The following is an 18883-nucleotide window of genomic DNA, read 5'->3' on the forward strand; positions in this document are numbered from 1 at the left end:
CATTTATTTTGTCAAATTTGATTCCTTTAGAATTTTCGATGTCATTTCTAATATACTACTACCGCGGCGAAGCGGCGCAAGAAACTCTAAGCCAGAGCGCTAAGTTCGAGTAGGCATTACTTATTGTGAATTGTAAGGGGACACTATGCCCTAATTGTCTTTTAATTTTTGATAATAAATGTATATTTTAATAATAAGTGGAAACTTTAAAACACAGATGTGCGTTTAAATTACCAACCCATTCTACATGACGGTAACGTATACACTAACAATCAAGATTTAGCGGATGGCTGGTACTTATAGTTCGTTGTATATTTCACAGTTCGTGTTTATTAAACACACTAGGGACTGGTGGCACGACATTTCTGCGAACCAATAAATTATGAGGAAGTATAACTAACAATTACTTAGATATGTGCAAACTTATCATAAATATGACGTTTCCGTTAGTAGAGCTGTGGGATTGGCAACCTAGCGAGCAATGGATTTGCTTCGCATTGGAATGTGAATTTGCCAGAATAAAGAGACCGTCTCGATTTGGCTTAAACTTCGATATTTCTTAACTTTCGTAGGCAAAGGAAAGGAATGTCTGGAATAGCTTTTTCTTTCAGGATCAAAGTAATATGTATAAGGATTTCGTTACCGATGGCAATATTATAAACAGGCAATGTTTTACCAGTTGGAGGCTCGTCCCTTATTGCCATAAAATTAAAAGACAATGTCGTCCGTCATATGTTTTTTAATAATTGAATTAGGCGTAGTTATATGTTGAAGAATTAAATATTTATTTTAAGTAGTAGTATCAAACAAATCTTATAAATATATTTACAATACTAGGATTACATAAAATTAAAACTATCACTACGGGGAAGCGTACCAAGAATACTGGCAGCATAGCTGTTGGATAGCTAGGCTGATCCGTTGACCGAAATAGCTGCCAGCACTTGGGTTTCCAGTAGCCCTATTGAGAAGATTCATTTTGTACATTCTCCGCGCCTCTGGGTCCCACGGGCCAAATGTATCGACACCAAACGGCACATGAGAGAGAAGACATATTTGCGACGCTAGCTGTCTTCATTAAGCTATTTGTTTTTGACTGTGAAACAAAGAATTATCGGTAAAGCTGGTCATGAAACAATTTTGTCGATGGTACGTTTAAAGTTATAGTATTACCTCAAAGCCTGCACTAGTATTAGGTCCGTGAAGTCGTGTAGCTCTACAAACGCCTTGAGCACCGCCTCGTTGAAGTCCGAGCGTTCTCCGAGGTAATCGCCGATCGCGGTCTTGCTAAGCCCCTCGCCTTTGTGCAAGAACTGCGCCACGTCCTCCGCCGTCCGCTGCAGTAACCCGTTCTCGTACAGGTACTCGATGCCTGAAAATATCCGGGATAATATATCTCATTCGGTTGATGCAAGTGGAAACCGGTTGGTACCGTTACAATTTTCCTGTGATCACTAATTATATCATAAAAAGAATAAACCATGAAATGCACCGACATACGAAAGGTTTACGAAATATCATTCTTCAGCGAATGTATCTTTATTTATTTAAATAAAATAGTTTTTAAAGGTTTAAACGCGTTTTTTTTTCCTTAAATTTAAAATGCACGCGTGCATTTGTAGCTGTATTTTTACATTACTTTTGCGTAAAACTTAAATTTTTCAAACATAGTACCTCAGTCCCCCTGAAAATGTGAGCCTGCACAGTTCACGTAACGTAAGGTTAAATGAATAATAATCAGAATGTATTTTACGCAAAAACCTAAAAAGATACGCACAGATCTCTTAATATTAACCTCGCTTTAGGGAAATTTTACCATCTGTCATTGAGTCTTAACCGATTTGAATGCAGTTTTCACTGATGTGATGCGACAAGTCCCGATACAATTAAACTTAATGTTTGGTTCATTCTGTTAGGTTCACAAACACAATAAACAAATTACCGTGAGCCCTGAGCGCCAAGTTGTCTGTCCAACTAACTAATTATTTATATTAAGTATTTATTTATAATTAATATACAGGATGTTATAATTATGAGCAGTAATAATTAAAGAGGGAAACGAAGTTACAATACTTCCTGCAACACTCCTTTAGTTTTATTCGGGACATTAATTGGAGCTATAACGGCGCAAAAAGTAATTACGCACTAAAGACTCATTTTAAGTACAATAATTAATCAAGAAAATTTGTATTACAACATCGTAAACCGAGAAATATTCAAGTGACGAAGCAGAACTTTGCGTACAATAAATTTATTGTTGTTTTTATGTGTGTACATCAAATTAAATAAAAAGATCTCAAATCATTGATATTTTCCTCAAAAGGTTTAAGCGTCGATGGCGCATTAGGTGGAGCCATTGTCTATCGCCTAAGCCCGGTTCGATCCTCGCCCGCCACGTACCAATAATTCGTTTACGGTTTTTGAATTCATAATATATTCATATTCGATGTTTTGAAGGTTGGTAACGATGCACAATGTCAGTTGAAAAAAAAGGCATTATTACTATTGTTTGAATTAAAATCCAGTAGGATATGCCAAGTTATTTCAACTGACGGCTTGTACAAAACATCGCCAGTATAAAGAGATTTAAAATGATGATACAAAAATGTAATACATTTAAGTAATGTAACTCATAAAAGGCAGCGCTCAGGAAAAGCGTAGGCTTTTTAGTAAAATGAAATGGATTTGGAATGTAATAATAACGTGGCCTACAGGGGAATGAGAACTTTAAACACAAACATTATATTTTGTTTCCTACACAACAGATGAAATCTACAAAATAGGTTATATTCACTTACTTCTGAATTACTAATACAACTTTATACCGTTCATTTTCAAAAAACATTATTAGATAAAAACGTTAAAAATGGATATCTAGTGGTCTAATGAACTTATTATGCCTACTGCTCGGTTAAGTCGAGTAAGTTAGTCTTTTGTGGGGCGATATATTATGCCTTTACAACATGTTCCCAGAAAATGTTCAAAACAAATGTACCTATAACGAAATTCAGAAGAATTGTTAAAAGACAGATTGAGAATGGAGCGACCGACCTCAGGCTGCTAAATTATATGAAAAAAAAACGGAAAGGTTCGCTAAATTTCGTGCGCCTGTTCTTTTCAGGTCTCAGGCATGAATAAATAATATAAATTTTCGAATGAGTGGTAGTTTTATTAAGGTTCAATAAGTGGAGTCACATCCTATTTTGAGTATATTTATATTTGAGTGCCCTCTGTAATAGTTCAGTATTAAAATATATAAAACACCTTTTATTTGCCACCCTAACTCTTGCTTTTCATTATTGAAAAGGAAGTAAACAATTATTATATATTCAATTTATTATTTAGTAATACACATATCAATGTTTTTGACATGATAACGTCTTATAAATGAATGAACGCCGGCAGCACGCACGAAAAAGTGTCACGTTATGCCTGAGCCGAGCGTGCAAGCGAGAGAGTGAAACGAGCGATAGAGAGGCACGACCGGCCTAAGGTGCGGTTAAATTTAAGTAAAAATTTTTTTGAAGTAACGAGTGCAAATAAATGTTAATTCATCGAAAAAAAAAGGTGTTTTACAATTTACTCCTTTGCATTATATCTACAAAATAGTAATAATTCAGTGATATAATTCAATTAAATTCATAAAAGTACGCATTCTTTCATAAATGTTTTAAACCCGTAATCCGACTTTGCAGACAAACAATTTTTCTGCGTTCTTGTCCATGTAAACTATAAATTGCCGCATCACCTATTTATATAGATTATGACCTGAATACCGATCGCTGAATACTCGTTTAATTAGAGCGTCTGCAATACAGCCTCCCTTCTACGTCAGAGAGCGTTAAGCTTTATTGGCCCCTCTGACGTCACCCCCCACACTTTTACTCCAACTCTCAGAAATCCAATACTGCTTGATAAAATATATCCACTACTAGTACGGTTCATTGGGCAAGAGAAATCATGAGTTGAAAAAGGAATTGCCTTTACGTTTACAAGTTCTAGTGTGTAAATAAAAGTGTACAAATACTTAGCAATAAAAAAGAATACCCATTGAGTTTCTTGTATGTTTTTCTCATATTTTTTTTGATGTTACAGATTTTACTTTTAACCAGACCGAAGGTGGCTATTAGAAACACAAAATTATTATGTACTAGCTGACCCGGCAAACGTTGTTTTGCCATATAAAGTATAATTCACGCGATAGTTTTATAAATAATAGCCTATATGTTATTCTGGTGTGTAAGCTATATTATTGTAAAGTTTCATCCAAATCTATTCAGTAGTCGTTGCGTTAAAGACGTACAAACATACATCCAGACATACAAACTTTCACATTTATAATATTAATAGGATAACACGGATTGAAGTGACCATACAGTGGGTCTCGTATAGATTAAAATATTGACTATCTAAAGTGCAATACTTTCTCATAAAATATTTAAATATTGTTAATTTGGCAAGTGAAATCAAGAGTTCGAAGTAATAGCCTATAACATCGTCGAAAGTTAGATTTAATCGAAGTATTGTGTCGATTGGCACTTTATTAGTTTTATCGTCTACAATCACCTTTTTAACTTCATGCCATTTATGTGTACCGCTGAACTTACGAATTTGACTTGGTGTCTACGATACATAAAATAGTACTTTTAACCCGCCTCCGGCGTAGCAAAATTGAGTGTTTAAATTTTGACCGATTAGTATGATAACTAATATACTAAGATAATCTATACATCTAGATAGACTGTGATAAATGTGAAAACGTAGAAAAAATAGAGGTTAACCGTTTACCTCTATATTGAGCAACTCAAATTATCTAAACTGATAACTTTTAACGGACGTCTGATAATTTAACACATGAGGAATCGTTAGAAGCGTCTGATTGTATGCTCGTTCAGATTAATAAAATAAATATGGCGGCCTTAACAGATTTTACACAACTGTATGTATGAATGTATAATAATATATGTACTACGGTTAATATACCTATACCTATACTTAATACGGTTGGGTTTTAGTATTCAAATTACTTTTATCTATTCTGAGTCAACCAGGTTAATAAAAAACTACCTTCCGATGTATTCCTACGTTAGATATAGCAAGGAATACTTAATTAAATACCGCGTAATACTTTTTTACAAGCCGCTAACTATTTTCCTTCTCTGGTGGACGGCGGAGAATCACCTTACATCAAATGACCTTAACCTCTTAGTTTCTTTATCGAATTAATATTACAATTACTACATAAAAAAAGGCTTTGTTAAAATAAATACATTTGTACATTCATATTCACTTTGACCGCGGAATGGGCAAAACCGCTCGAGATTTCGAGACCGAGTATTCCGGCACTAGGCGAAGCATTATTGAAAGTGTTGTCGAAGAGCGGTTAATATACAACGTGGTGTTTTTTTTAAGTGGTAAATTCGCCATCTTGAATCTTTGTGCAGTTCAATTGGACAAGGTTCAATTTACCCCTTTCCGCAATCTTCTCAAGAGAGGACTTGATACAAGACACAAGTTTCTCCCGGCACTGGTCGACGATTTCCCCAGAGAGACCTGCATGGCCCGTGTATACGGTATCACCAGTGCTGTCGTCTGCATAGCAATGTATTATCTATATCGTAATTCGTGATCCGTGATCCAATGTTTCAAAATATACTTTATAGACGTCCCTCAATGATGTTATCTTAATATATGTTTCTTGTGTGCGTGTGTATGTCACTGAACTCCTCCTAGACGGCTGGACCAATTTTGATGAAACTTTCTGTGTGTCTTCAGGTGGATTTGAGAATGATTTTGATTCACATTTGAACTACCTCCTAAACGGCTGGACCGATTTTGATGATTTGTTTGTGTGTTTCAGTGAATTTGAGATTGGTTTAGATTCTCAATTCCGTCCATATAGTGTATTTTAGAGGACTCCTTCTAACAGCTGGACCGATTTTTTAAATTAAAGACGTGTGTCCGAAATTTCCGACAGAACAACGTCTGTTAGGTCCACTAGTATACATATAAGGACATATCATTCGTAGTCTGATAGCGGAACAACAAAAGTATTCTTAAAGACAATGTAAGCACACTTTTCTCCTTAGTCGTGTGTCAACTGTCACTGTCCGAATCTGGATAAATGTTTTACATTGCTGCTTCTTGACAATAGACTATTTTTAAACAACTTATAGTAGATGCAGTAATGTATACATACAGCAGTCGAACCTTACTATGGTGTAATTTGTGGCATGGTCCATATTGTGACTATGTTTTTATACGACGTAATCTATATATATAAACATGAAAACAAAAATAAAACAACAAATAGTTTTTGTTATATTTATCATGCTCATTTCAGCAAAACTAATTTACCATATGCGAGCAACAATTTACTACAGTGCTCGTAAACCTTTATTATAGAAAAAGCGTAAGAAATGGTTGATAGCGGTGACAAATTAGTGGGACAAAAAATATGTCGTTTGCAATACGAGGAGCTAGACAGTGAGAGAAGCCCCTTATCAAGGCGGCCATTTGACATAAAACGACGCTACTGTGCAGATTCTTGGTACGGTGTGATTTTATTAGTCTTGCCCGCTATTAAGTGTGATTAATGAGCCGTTGGCGAGTGAATGGTAAGCACAGCCGCGTAGTTTTAACGCTGTGTTTATAAATATTTTTAGTTGAAGAGTGGACGACGATATTAATTGAGTGCTTTCATAGTTTATGAGGCAAATAAATTTCATATCTAAAACAAAGACTACAGTAAATTTTATTGGTGAAACACATTAACACTAACAAACTTAAGTGACATCTTATTACGTGGAATGTTCGCGAAAATTCAATAGCTGCTTACCGGCCTAAAGGAACTTCGACTCGAGTTGTTTACAAAAACATGTTTTTATTGTTACTGCACTGTTCGACATCATTCTAGAATAAACTTTACCGGTATATAAAGAGGCTCGCATTATTAATTGTTAACAATTTGGGCGATATCTTTAACAAGCCCTAATAGTGTGTTATTAATAGTCAGTTTTAGTGTTATAGGTAGGAGTATATCACTGACTGCTGCGACCAAAGACATTGAACAAGATTCAAATTTGATACAAACGATTAGTATGAAGTCAGAAATAAAACTTCAAATAATAAAATTCTCAAATAAAATCCACAGATTTATATAGTACTTACCTTGTAAGATTTTTTTAATTTTAATATAGGAGTAAAATGAATGAATGTTACGCGAAGATCTGCTAAAGGCGGGGCTCGCTTATGAAACGATTAGCTGATGACTTTGCTGAAATCAACAAAGAATTGTGAAACCCGCCAAAGAGGGAAAAGAGGGAAAAAAATAATGAAAAAATTTGAATACGCCATTACACAGCAATCATGGTACGATGAAGCATCTTACTTATTATAAATATTATGATGGTTGATACTATAACATATATTTGAAGGTAAATTAAAACTATTTTGTTAAATTCTTAAATATAATACGCCTTTATATGTTAAGTTTAAGCCCCAGAGTAGGTAGGTACTATCGGAATGAGCAATTCGCTGTTTAATTTTTTTTATGTAAGTTTAAGCAATGACTTTCCTTCATAATTCATGACTTTTATTATCATTTTAAAAATTGCAAATTTATTTTTAACTAAAACTTGTAAGAATGGGTCGGTAAAATACACCGCAGTCCACACGCGATCAATCGGGTTTCACGGAAAGGCCCCACAAAGGTTAAAACATAAACTTAAAAGCTGTAAAACATTTTTCTATTATTATTTCTTCTTCTTGAAAGTCTTGAGTTATCTTTAACTTCACAATAAGTAAATTAATCAATATAGTATTACAACTGCCGAAACATGATATAAAGAAATAATCTCATGAACAAAATACCCAAATAAGATCTTTGCGCAACGTTCTATAGCATATTCTACTAAACAGATCAAGTATCTTGGTAGACAAGTACATATTGTACAAATACTGAATGAAACTTGATTACTTATTTGAATTTTAACACAAATTGTAAATATGTTACGCTTATATAGTTTACACTTGACGTATCCCGCACTTGTACTACCCCTGTAGTACTCCAATACCCTTACTGGGGCCGCAATAATTGCTCTTTTTCGGCCACCTATTTATGCCAATCTTACACATAGCTTCAAATTCAACGAGCGTTTGACGAAGGTATCTGAATGTCAACGTTTCCAGTACTTCATCGTTTCACGATATTATAAAAGTTTTCTGCAACTTTAATGCAAACTATTGGCAATATCAAACAGCCGGAAACTACAATCGACCTAGATTTGTACAGCGATCGTGTCTTAAATGATAACATCGTCAACAGTTGGCTCATAGTTGTTGAGCTATCAACACCTGTTATCAACTAACCAAACTATTTATTTATTTATTGGGTTCACTAGCGATTTGTACATTATAATAAAGGTTTTATCAAACAATAATAAGTTAAGTTAATCATTCTTAAGCAAACACTGCCATGCACTTTGAACTAATTTAGCTAAGGATAACTTAAGTAGTAGTATTATAAATAATTTAATTACCAATCATAATATTCGGATAGCATAGGGATCTAAATTACTAATTCAATTCCTGTCTTTCACGCCTGTCTTCATATCTACTTGGCCATGCCATAAAAGCAACAATCTAAACTTAAATTCAAACGTTTACGAAAATTTAACACATTCGACGAAAAAAACGAATAGATATTGGAAAATATTCTGTTCTACCAGATAATGACTGTCAGGACATGTTTCACTTGTTTTTCAGTTGAAGCATTAAAAATTATGTAAATATAAAACTTGCTCTAATATACAAATGATTTAAGTTTTCTTTAGTGTTAATTCCGCCAATATTTGTTTTTAAAAAATTCGACACGTGTTTCGCCTCTACACGAGGCATCCTCAGGACGTGTTGTCTCGCCAAAATCTGGCACGAAACTTCAATAAATTTTCCTAAACTTGCTCTCAATTAATATTTCAAATACTATTTATATTTAATTAGATAACCAAAACGAAATAGTTTTCTACGACGATTGTTAAACAAAATAATATCAGACAGATTACAACAACACATAAAAATCTAGCTGATCTCCGAAAAGGCTGGACCTATTTCGACGGACAAAAGCTAATTTCATTAGCAAATAGAGTTTGGCAAATGTTTCATGCAATTATTTAGCCTAGATTTTATGGTTAGTTTACCACGTTAATTCAATATACATAAGCGAAGTCAAATGGGCCGATTATTTTCAATAAATCATTTATTGCCTAGACAATATGATGACAATAAAACAGTCTGAATACGCTTCGCAGCATGAATTCAAACAATTACAAATTGGAAAATAGCCGGAAACGCAAACGTACTAGATTTCTAAAGTATTGTGTCTCATAAGGTGTAGTTTCATTTAAAATGCAAAAACAAATGAATTTTCCCGCGTGTGTCAACACATCGCAGTCACATCACGGCCGAAAACCAGGACGTGGGAACGAAACATCTGCATCACGTAAAACGCTTCCATTGTAGCACTTAATACCTTACACGAAAAACATAAGATTAATATATTACATAATATTAGTATCATGGTTTGTGAAGCGGCTTTAGTACAGTCAAGTGCAGCCCTCTTTCGTTGTGACCAATAATATATATTTTCAAATTCAAATATTTTTATTAATAATAGGATGTGACATCACATATTGAAAGTCAATAGCTTATCATTCCAAAACGAATGCCTCAGACCTGAGAAGAATGGGCGCAACAAACTCAGCGGGCTTTTTTATTTCATCAAAAAAATATGTTTACAAAGTAATATTGTACGATTAAAGTTATTATTTAATAGCCTCAGGGCGATCGCTCCATTCCCAATCTGTGGTATGATTAAGAAAGTCATTTATGATATAGTAACCTTTACCGCACAAACTATTAATTAACAATTCTTTTGAATAACGTAATACTTTTGTTGTGATCATTTTCTGGGATCTTGTTGAAAAAGCATACAAGATTTACTAACTCGACTTAGCCGAGTAGTAGGCATTATAAGCTTATGTCTGTTCCTGGTGTTAACATTATGGTTATGACTATTATTGATTGTTTCATGAATCTTATTACATTTTTCGCAGTGAGCTGACGTATCTCATGTCAGGTTACCTGCATCTCTGAGGCCTATTATTGAGAAGTGTTTGTTTAATCTGCAGTGCCCCTTTAGTGTCCTAGTTAGAATGCTTAACTTTTCTCTACTTAACCCTAATGCCTTATGCACAGCCTTTTTGTTGCAGGCTTTGATTAAGTTTTTAGCTAGGGTTAAACCCGGAGTGTTGCTTCATAGTTTATTACACTCTTGTGCATGAACATGATGTATCAAGGGATCTTTTAACAAGACTCCCTGGGACACCCCAGAATGGTTCAGGGCCAAATGTAGTGCTTTAAGTGCCCATTCTTGCAAGTTCGTCAGTGCATTCATTGCCTTCGATCCCTGCATGTCCTGGAACCCATCGAAGTGTAACTCTGTTTATGTCCCAGTATTCAGTATAATGTTAGTATCATAGTCGTAATTTAAATAAATTAAACTCTATAATGCCACAAACGCGTGAGTAAGAGAGGAAGGGGATGTGCGTATCTTAGTTTCACTACCAGCGTTCCGAAATTTATAATTGCGAGTTAATTCGTGTTATATAACGGCGTATTGCAGCTAACACAAATGTAACAAGAATTAGAACACTGAATATTAATAATTTAATCTAATATTCCATATATTATACAGAGTTAGAGACTGGCTTTAAGTGTATCGACCGTAACGCAACGTTAATTCTCGACGAGTGTCCATTATAATGCGAGAGTTCCATTTTTTATGACCAACAAACCTGCTAGTAAACTTGTAAAGCTAGTAACTACAAATGCATTTCTAGTTAAAGGAAGGAGTGTTTGCGCTGCGATCGTATCCGTCTGCGGATTATTCAGAATTCATTCGAAATTTAAAAAAAATAACAATCGAGATTTATTACAAGAAGGTTTACTTAAAAATAGTCTTTGTTATCACGGACGTAGATATTATGTAATATAAAATACATTTCAACAAATGTTGGAACTTCGAGAGAGGGTGACAGGAGACGATTAATGAAAGTTTTATAATGCGAATGTGAATATTTGAATTAGATGAATAGCAAGAAGGGGAGACATTCTAAATATTATGTATTCCTACAAATGCAAGGTGGTATATATAGGTCTAGATAATCTTCAAACAGGCATGTAGATATATAATTGCTGATTTAAATCTTACAAGAATTTTATCATCTTAAACCATCCATAAATTGAGTCACTCTATAAGGAAGAAGGTGGGAGAACTAACCAAAATATGTGACCATGTGTGACCACGAAGAGGGGGGATAAAATATTTGTGACGTCGCATGCTAAAATCTTATATATTACTCGAAAGTTATAATAAAAAAATATATAGATGTAAATATAAAAAGAAATTTATAGAAAATATAGCTAGCTATATTCATTCTATCTTTAAAAAATAAAATTGAGAGAAAAGTGACGCAACAGGTTTCATAAATCTAAGCACCCATGACAAGCACGGGAAATAAAAGTTTAATTTCAACATTTAATTCTCGGCAAGACACGTATTTAACGCCTACTGTACGATGTCGATCGAATCAAAATGAATTTTTATCCAAATAAGTATTGCATTTGTCAAATAAAATTATTATATTATGTATACATAATTTTTTTAATGAAAATAAGGGACGAGACGAGCCGGACGTTCAGCTGATGGTAATTGATACGCCCTGCCCAATACAATGCAGTGCCGCTCAGGATTCTTGAAAGACCCAAAAATTCTGAGCGGCACTACAACTGTGCTCGTCACCTTGAGACATAAGTTGTTAAGTCTCCTTTGCCCAGTAATTTCACTAGCTACGGCGCCCTTCAGACTGAAACACAGTAATGCTTACACATTATTGCTTCACGGCAGAAATAGGCGCCGTTGTGGTACCCATAATCTAGCCGGCATCCTGTGCAAAGGAGCCTCCCACTGGTAATAATAATAATATTTTTTTTCTATACTCGTAAAAAGACCCGTCCTAGGCTTTTTACATTTTTAAGCCATCATGACACCGCGGCAGGCAGAGATGACAGACCTCTATCTGTCACGGTCCTGACATCAACCCTTTCATGCAAACTCTCTTATACTTCGTACTAGTGAACTAGCTCCTTTTCCCCATCTGACTGTGTCAAGAACAGTTCGGCAACCGTTTTCAAAATTTCCAAATCTGTAAATATATTTACCTCTGATTCGTGTCAATAACTTAGTCACAAGGTTTTGATAAAATGTCACGGCCTCTTAGCCCAAAAACAAGAAGGTATAAAGCGTTTACAAATTCTCACATTTGCAAATATACTCCAAAATGTAGAAAATGCCAAAATAATAATAATGTGCAAACACGTAAAATAATACTTCAAGTAGAATGCGTCCAATTCCTTATTGATTATTTGTCAACACTATAATTATGCCAGTCACAAATATTTTCGATGACTCCTAACCGCCATAGTTATACATTATTTACATTAACAAACCAAATGGTAACCTACATGTTCTTATCTGCCACTTATCTATACTTGTTAAAGATACGCGTGAAAATTCAATTAAAGCCAATATGTTAAATAGGCGCGCGTCCATTTCATATTCAAGATTGTAATCGTCCTCACCTTTCTTGGGGTCCATATTAAATTTCTTTCTTCCTATGCTCATCTGTTTGGTTTTACTGTTCTGCTTGCACTCCTCCTGACCATCGAGAGCTTCCAACTCAGCCACCACTTCGCCGAGTTCATCTTTAAGTTGCTGTAACAAAATAAGAACGTTAACATCTACTATTAAATCATAGACTGGTTCTTGAGGAATAATTATACAAACTACTTCGAGAGCAAATTATGGTCGGCACGACGTTGCTTCCTTAAAAAAAGAACCATACTCTTAGGCTCGGAATGTTCACGGCATTTCTGTGAAGTTGCAACTTGCAAGAAACTGTGAGCTGCAGCACTTACTTTCGAATTGTGAATGGCATAATTAATTGTTTATAAGGTTTATCCAGTGAAATATTTTTTATAAGGTGTTACGGCCACAAAGCATAAAAACAACCGGATCCAAATAATACTGGTTTCCACTCTCCATTTCAGTCAAAGATGTAAATAAATGCTATCGATATATTTTTTTAATAACTTTCTTAAAACATTTCCTTAAAATATCAAATCATATCATCGATGAAATATTTTGTGTACTTTACACAATACAATAATACATAATCTCAGAATCTGTTCAGAATAATTAATATCCAGAAAAAATAGAGATTACAGAGAAACTTGACAGTCTTTATTATGGGTTAAAATTGTAAAGAACTAGGACAGTCACTTTTTAGTTGAACATCAGGGACAATGAGATATATCCACTGCGGGGAATACAATATTCAATAGGCTGAACAATGTGATCTGAACTGAGCATAATAGATGTAACACAATTTAACTATTTTGTGTTTACTAGAAATTAGAAACATAATATTATTAATTTCAGCATATTTTTAATGTTCAATATTATAACTATGAAAAATTATTAACAGGGAAAAACTATATGAAGCGAAAATTTAGTAAGCACGATTTTCAAAAAGAGGAGACGGAGAGAGAACAAAGGATGGAACGAGAAATTAAAAATGATACAAGCAAACGTGATAAGATATCTAAAATCAATATTAAATAACGGAATAAAATATTATATTTTTAATGTTCAACATCAACGTTTTAATCGTTGCTGAGAAAAACTATATGAAGCAAGAACTAAGCAGGCGACTCGTAAAGATTTTTGAGAAAAGGAGAGCGAACACAAAGTATGCGGAAAGAAAAAAGAGAGATAGAAATAATGATACAAATATACGTGACAAGATATCTAAAAGCAAAGTTAAGAAAAAAAGTAAGATATTATATTTTTAATGTTCAACATCAATAATATATAATCATTGCTGAGAGAAATACTATATAAAGCAAGAATTGAGGACACTTGTAAAGATTTTCGAGAAGAGAGGAGAGAGAACACAAGGGATTGGGAAAGAAAGACAGAAAGTAATAATAAAAAAAAACGTGATATCTTAAAGCAAATTTAAATAACAAAATATGTATATTGCTGAGGAATAACTAATGAAGCAAGGATTGAGGAAGCTCGTGAAGAAAAGATTAACACACAAAGAAGAGTAGCTCCGAAAGTAGTAAGTAATGATGTTGCAAACAAACGTAATAATATATCTAAAAGCTTGCGTGTTTGTGAAATTGTAAAATTTAATAAAAAGCGTACATCCACATAAAACAAACAAAAAGCAAAGATCACAACATATCATATAAGACATGAACTCTGCAAAGGCGCGTTGGGTCGCTGCATCGCTACGGTCTAACGACGTTCCAACATAATTTGCGGTCGGCAACCTATTCCCCTGGGACAAACTACCGGTGTTCCTCGTCTAGACTATAAAATAACAATAATATTTCAATAAAGCCTTTGTTTCGCCGCTTTTGGTCGTTGTTTTCATTGTCCGTGAACATGACAATAAATACAGTCTGGCTCGTTTAATATTATTTTAGTGTACACGGAAACTAGAAGCTACAAAATGACTAGTTGTTTAGAATGTATTATTCTAAACATCAATATTTCAATATTAAGGAATGAAAAATGTCTTTAGGACTGGTTGGATATCCAGGAAATACTGTACACGCATTAAAATAGCTGTATCCAGTGTGTGTGTTAAATGCAAGAAACATGTTGAAAAAAAAAGAAGTGTACATGAATAGAACACATATTACATTTTTTCCGAATTTATATAGTATATAATATTTTCAGTTTGTCTGTCTTTCTCTCAGTTTGTAAGCACTATTTTTTTTTACAAATATAATCATAATTGATCCCGCCCCCCACGCTTTTCAATCCTTCAAAAATGTTTTATTTAAATCATTGGTGGGATCTGATTGTGTGAAGTTCTTCCACATTGCGATTTTGAAGGAACTTTGTTCCACATACAACCAAAATAGCACGTACCATGCACCTTTCTAAAACGCCGGCAATGCCCCTGTGATTCCTCTGTTGTTGCAAGAGAATGTTGTCTGCGGTGATCACTTAACATCAGGTGACCCGTTTGTACTCTTCTTCCATAAAAAAGATGTGTAACACTCACGTTAATCAAAAAAAATATTAAGTTGGAAGAAATTAAAAAGATAATAATAATGTAGCAGACACAACATTTACAGCTGTTAGTTGACGATTATGTGCAATAGAACTAAATAAGAATAAATTTAAGTATGTACGAGAGAATATATTTCTTACGCTACCCGGTCAGCGAAAGCCTAGGGAGAGCACTATGTTTATTAAAATGTCTAGACTGGTTTTTGCTGAAATCGGAAGCAACGAACAGATGCCATCAATGAGATCTCTCTACAAATATGGCATTTAGAAAATTTTCATTTCAGATAAAAACTGGAAGTCGCGACGTTGTATTTACATAAACTTCTATGAAGAAGTACCACACAAATAGGCCAAGAGAATGAAATGCATTATTGTCATTTATTAGAAAACTACTTAAAATCTAAAATCTATTCAAGGTTAAATAATTTATAAATTTTTTACAAATAACTTGGTATAAAGTTAAAGTTATATGACATTCCGAAAACTTCAGAATTATCATTGAATGGATAGTGTTGTCAGCAATATAACCAACATTTTGAAAAGAAGCGGCACAAAAAACTCTCCCAACACTTTTATTTGCGCTCTTTTTAATAAAATATACAATATTGTACATAGACATACGCATCGTATAAAACAAAGCAAATCTCATATGGAACATTCCACAAATCAGCATTATTCGCTTCGACTGCTATATCTATACATTGCCGCATTTACTCCAGTTGATTATGTTAATTATTCAGTTGAGGTAACGTATGTTGAATTTTGAAAACCCATTTCGGACAGCAACAGTTGACACACGACTAAGGAGAAAAGTGTGCTTACAATATCTTTAAGAACACTTTTGCCGTTCCGCTATCAGACTGCGAATGATGTCCTAATATTATGTACAGTACAACGAACGTCATTGAATATACTTATAAAAAATGCTGTTAATTTGAAATACTCTTCGTTTAAAAATATTAACATTGAGAACTTTGTAAAGGGTGAGAATTTATGCGATATTAAAATAAGTAATAAAAAATCGATAAACTTTTATTATCCATTTAAAACGAGCTTATCTTGTATTTAGCTTTCACTAAGGAAAAGTGAATGTATAAAATTAAAATCACAACATAATTGCCTAAATAACTACGAAAAAGTAACAAAAATTTAGCCGAGCAGATTTCATTGTTATATTTGGCTCACAAAAGTGACGCAATGTAGTGCTGCAGAATGCAGATATTTGTTGTGTGATGAAATATAGCTAGCCAGATACTAGTACGTTTATAAGACGATGAAAATTTACAAATAATATTGAAGTCTCATTGCATTGACAAAATGAAAGCTTTTTATCAAAATCATTTTAATATTTAGACAGTGATCATGCTTGTTAACCAATTTTATGTAATTGGCAGTCTCCGAAATGGCACGACCTATTTGGACTATAAGAATTAACTCAGGCATGTCTTAGTTTAAGAAAAATAATTAGGAGAAAACTACAACCCATAGAATTATAAACGAAAATCTGATAAAAAATATTTTTTATGGATGAGGCGAACTTGTTTATGTAAAAAAAATAGATTGTCTAATGTCACTTATAAAATCAATACTAGAAAAAAGGATAAGCTTAATAAGCTTGCTGGTCATGGAAGTTGACTTCATAAAGTAACAAATTCATTCTGTGAGAGGTCTTTGTTTATATTTTAAAATAAAGTCCCTGTTGACATACAGAACCTTCTTTAAAACGAATTTGAATCAGTTCCGAAGAAAAAGTTGTATACAAAAGAGTTACAATATCTGAATATTTGGATCTAAACAACCTTTGGGGACTGATCTGTTGGGCATGTCTGTCTCATTATTGATAATTTCTTTCTCATTCTTTTCTGCGGTAATCTGCCTTCCGTATATACTGTAGTATTAAAACATGATATAGTTAATGTGTTATTTGATTTACCAACAAAATAAAATATTATTGATTTGACACGGGACACGGACCACCGGATGGCTTGTGTCCACCGCGGTCGATACTATTTTATAACACCAGAGGAATGAGAAGAGCTTTGACAGCCTAATGAAGGGTCGAATAAACTTACATATGAATTAGAAAACTGAAATCTCATTGGCAAATGGTAGACGAGGCTACGCCGTACCAGTGGTCCATGGTGGAGTCAACGGTTCCAGCTATTGGGTCACTGAACGCTTTAAATTTAATATTTTTTTGCCACAGTAACGAAAAAATGCAAGTGTTGATAAAGGCCTCCATGAGACACGAGCATCAGGTCAAATTATTACTAAAACGTAATAAACTGTTAAAATGAATTTTGAAATTATTGACTTTTGGAAGACAAAGGGTAATATTTCGCAGACAAATTTCGATGAAAGGTATATCGTTTTTATTCTATATAGTCTAAATAGAAGAACATAACTAACATAATCCACCTTTTATTAGTTTACGCTTATCTTTACGTTGATAAGTTTACGGGTAAACATTTGTTCATCCTATTAATAACAGCAAAGAGATTTTATTTTAGTACAAGATCGTGGTTCGTGCTCTAACAGCACATTAAAGCCACAGGGAGCAGTAATTTAAATCATCCCACGCGTAAATTAGGGCGGGGTCTCAAGTATCCTACACTACAAGCAAAAATTATTTCAGTCAATATTGATTTACATGATGAAGTGAGCTTGAAAACATAAAATAACAATCGTACATGATAAATGTCGTGTAAAAATAAATGAAATGGAAACATTAGAAAGAATTACAAAAGAAAAAAAAAAACAAATAGTACACCGAAAGGGAAGTATTTCTTTGTTTATAAGTATTTCACATTAAACGTCCTCAACATATAACTTATTAATTTTGAAATGAGAGAAAAGGACTTGTTACTGTAAGTCATCCAGAAATAATACTGTTCCAATCAATTTAATCTTTTAAGAAGAAAATCATATATTTTATGGCTACCTACTAGTTTTGATAATTTAGTATTAATATTATCTGTGGTAAGGCTTTCTTAAGGGAGAATATAATTGTCGCTCAATATATATATATATCTTTTGTCAAAATCTTACATATATTCCTAATTGCATAGCTAATAAACAGCCCGAAATTCTGTCAAATAATCTTACATTCTGAAGTTCTTTAACGAATGTACTTAATCTTTTTGTAACGGTTACGTTGCATGATGATCATAAAAGAAATAAAAATGAATCTAGAATCAAAGTTCTCGCTGTGTTATAATATTGACAAAAACTGCGCCGTTATAATAATAAATGAAGTAAGTAGTTACATAATTATTACTAGTCACACTTTCCTCAATCGAAATGAACCAAATGCTCAGAGACAAACTTGAATGATGCAATATTGCCAAAATTCACAACAATAAACAACAACGTTTTATCATCATCGAGTTCAAGTTAGCAACTATTACTTGTATCATTCTCATCATATCTCAATTGAACAATTGTCGGTGTAATTTTCAATTTGACTCCATCGTCGATACAAATCACAGAGCTGCTTGATGAACAACAATTGACTTTTAATCTTCAGCTTGTGACGAGTACTTCCTAGCTGTACCAAGTACCTGAGCACGTATTGTACTGTTGTTAACAATGGTTAGATGAATTTTCATGATGAATTAACACAAATATAACTTAGTTACTATAAAATGTATAAAGTATAGTGTAGAAGAAATTTGT

At 33.6% G+C, this 18883-nt stretch overlaps 1 protein-coding gene across 3 annotated transcripts in view; it reads right to left on the reverse strand.

Annotated features, from left to right (window-relative positions):
* LOC126979230 (cytohesin-1) overlaps nucleotides 1-18883 on the reverse strand; it is an 84510-nt gene that overhangs the window by 22185 nt on the left and 43442 nt on the right. For all 3 annotated transcript variants that reach the window (XM_050828504.1, XM_050828503.1, XM_050828505.1), the window contains 2 exons: nucleotides 12700-12832; nucleotides 1174-1372 (listed from right to left, as the gene is read on the reverse strand). In XM_050828504.1, the coding sequence (XP_050684461.1) occupies nucleotides 1174-1372; nucleotides 12700-12832 (332 nt within the window). The remainder of the gene's footprint in view (nucleotides 1-1173; nucleotides 1373-12699; nucleotides 12833-18883) is intronic.

The sequence above is a fragment of the Leptidea sinapis genome, chromosome Z (genome assembly GCF_905404315.1).
Source record: "Leptidea sinapis chromosome Z, ilLepSina1.1, whole genome shotgun sequence".
NCBI classification, from domain to species: domain Eukaryota; kingdom Metazoa; phylum Arthropoda; class Insecta; order Lepidoptera; family Pieridae; genus Leptidea; species Leptidea sinapis.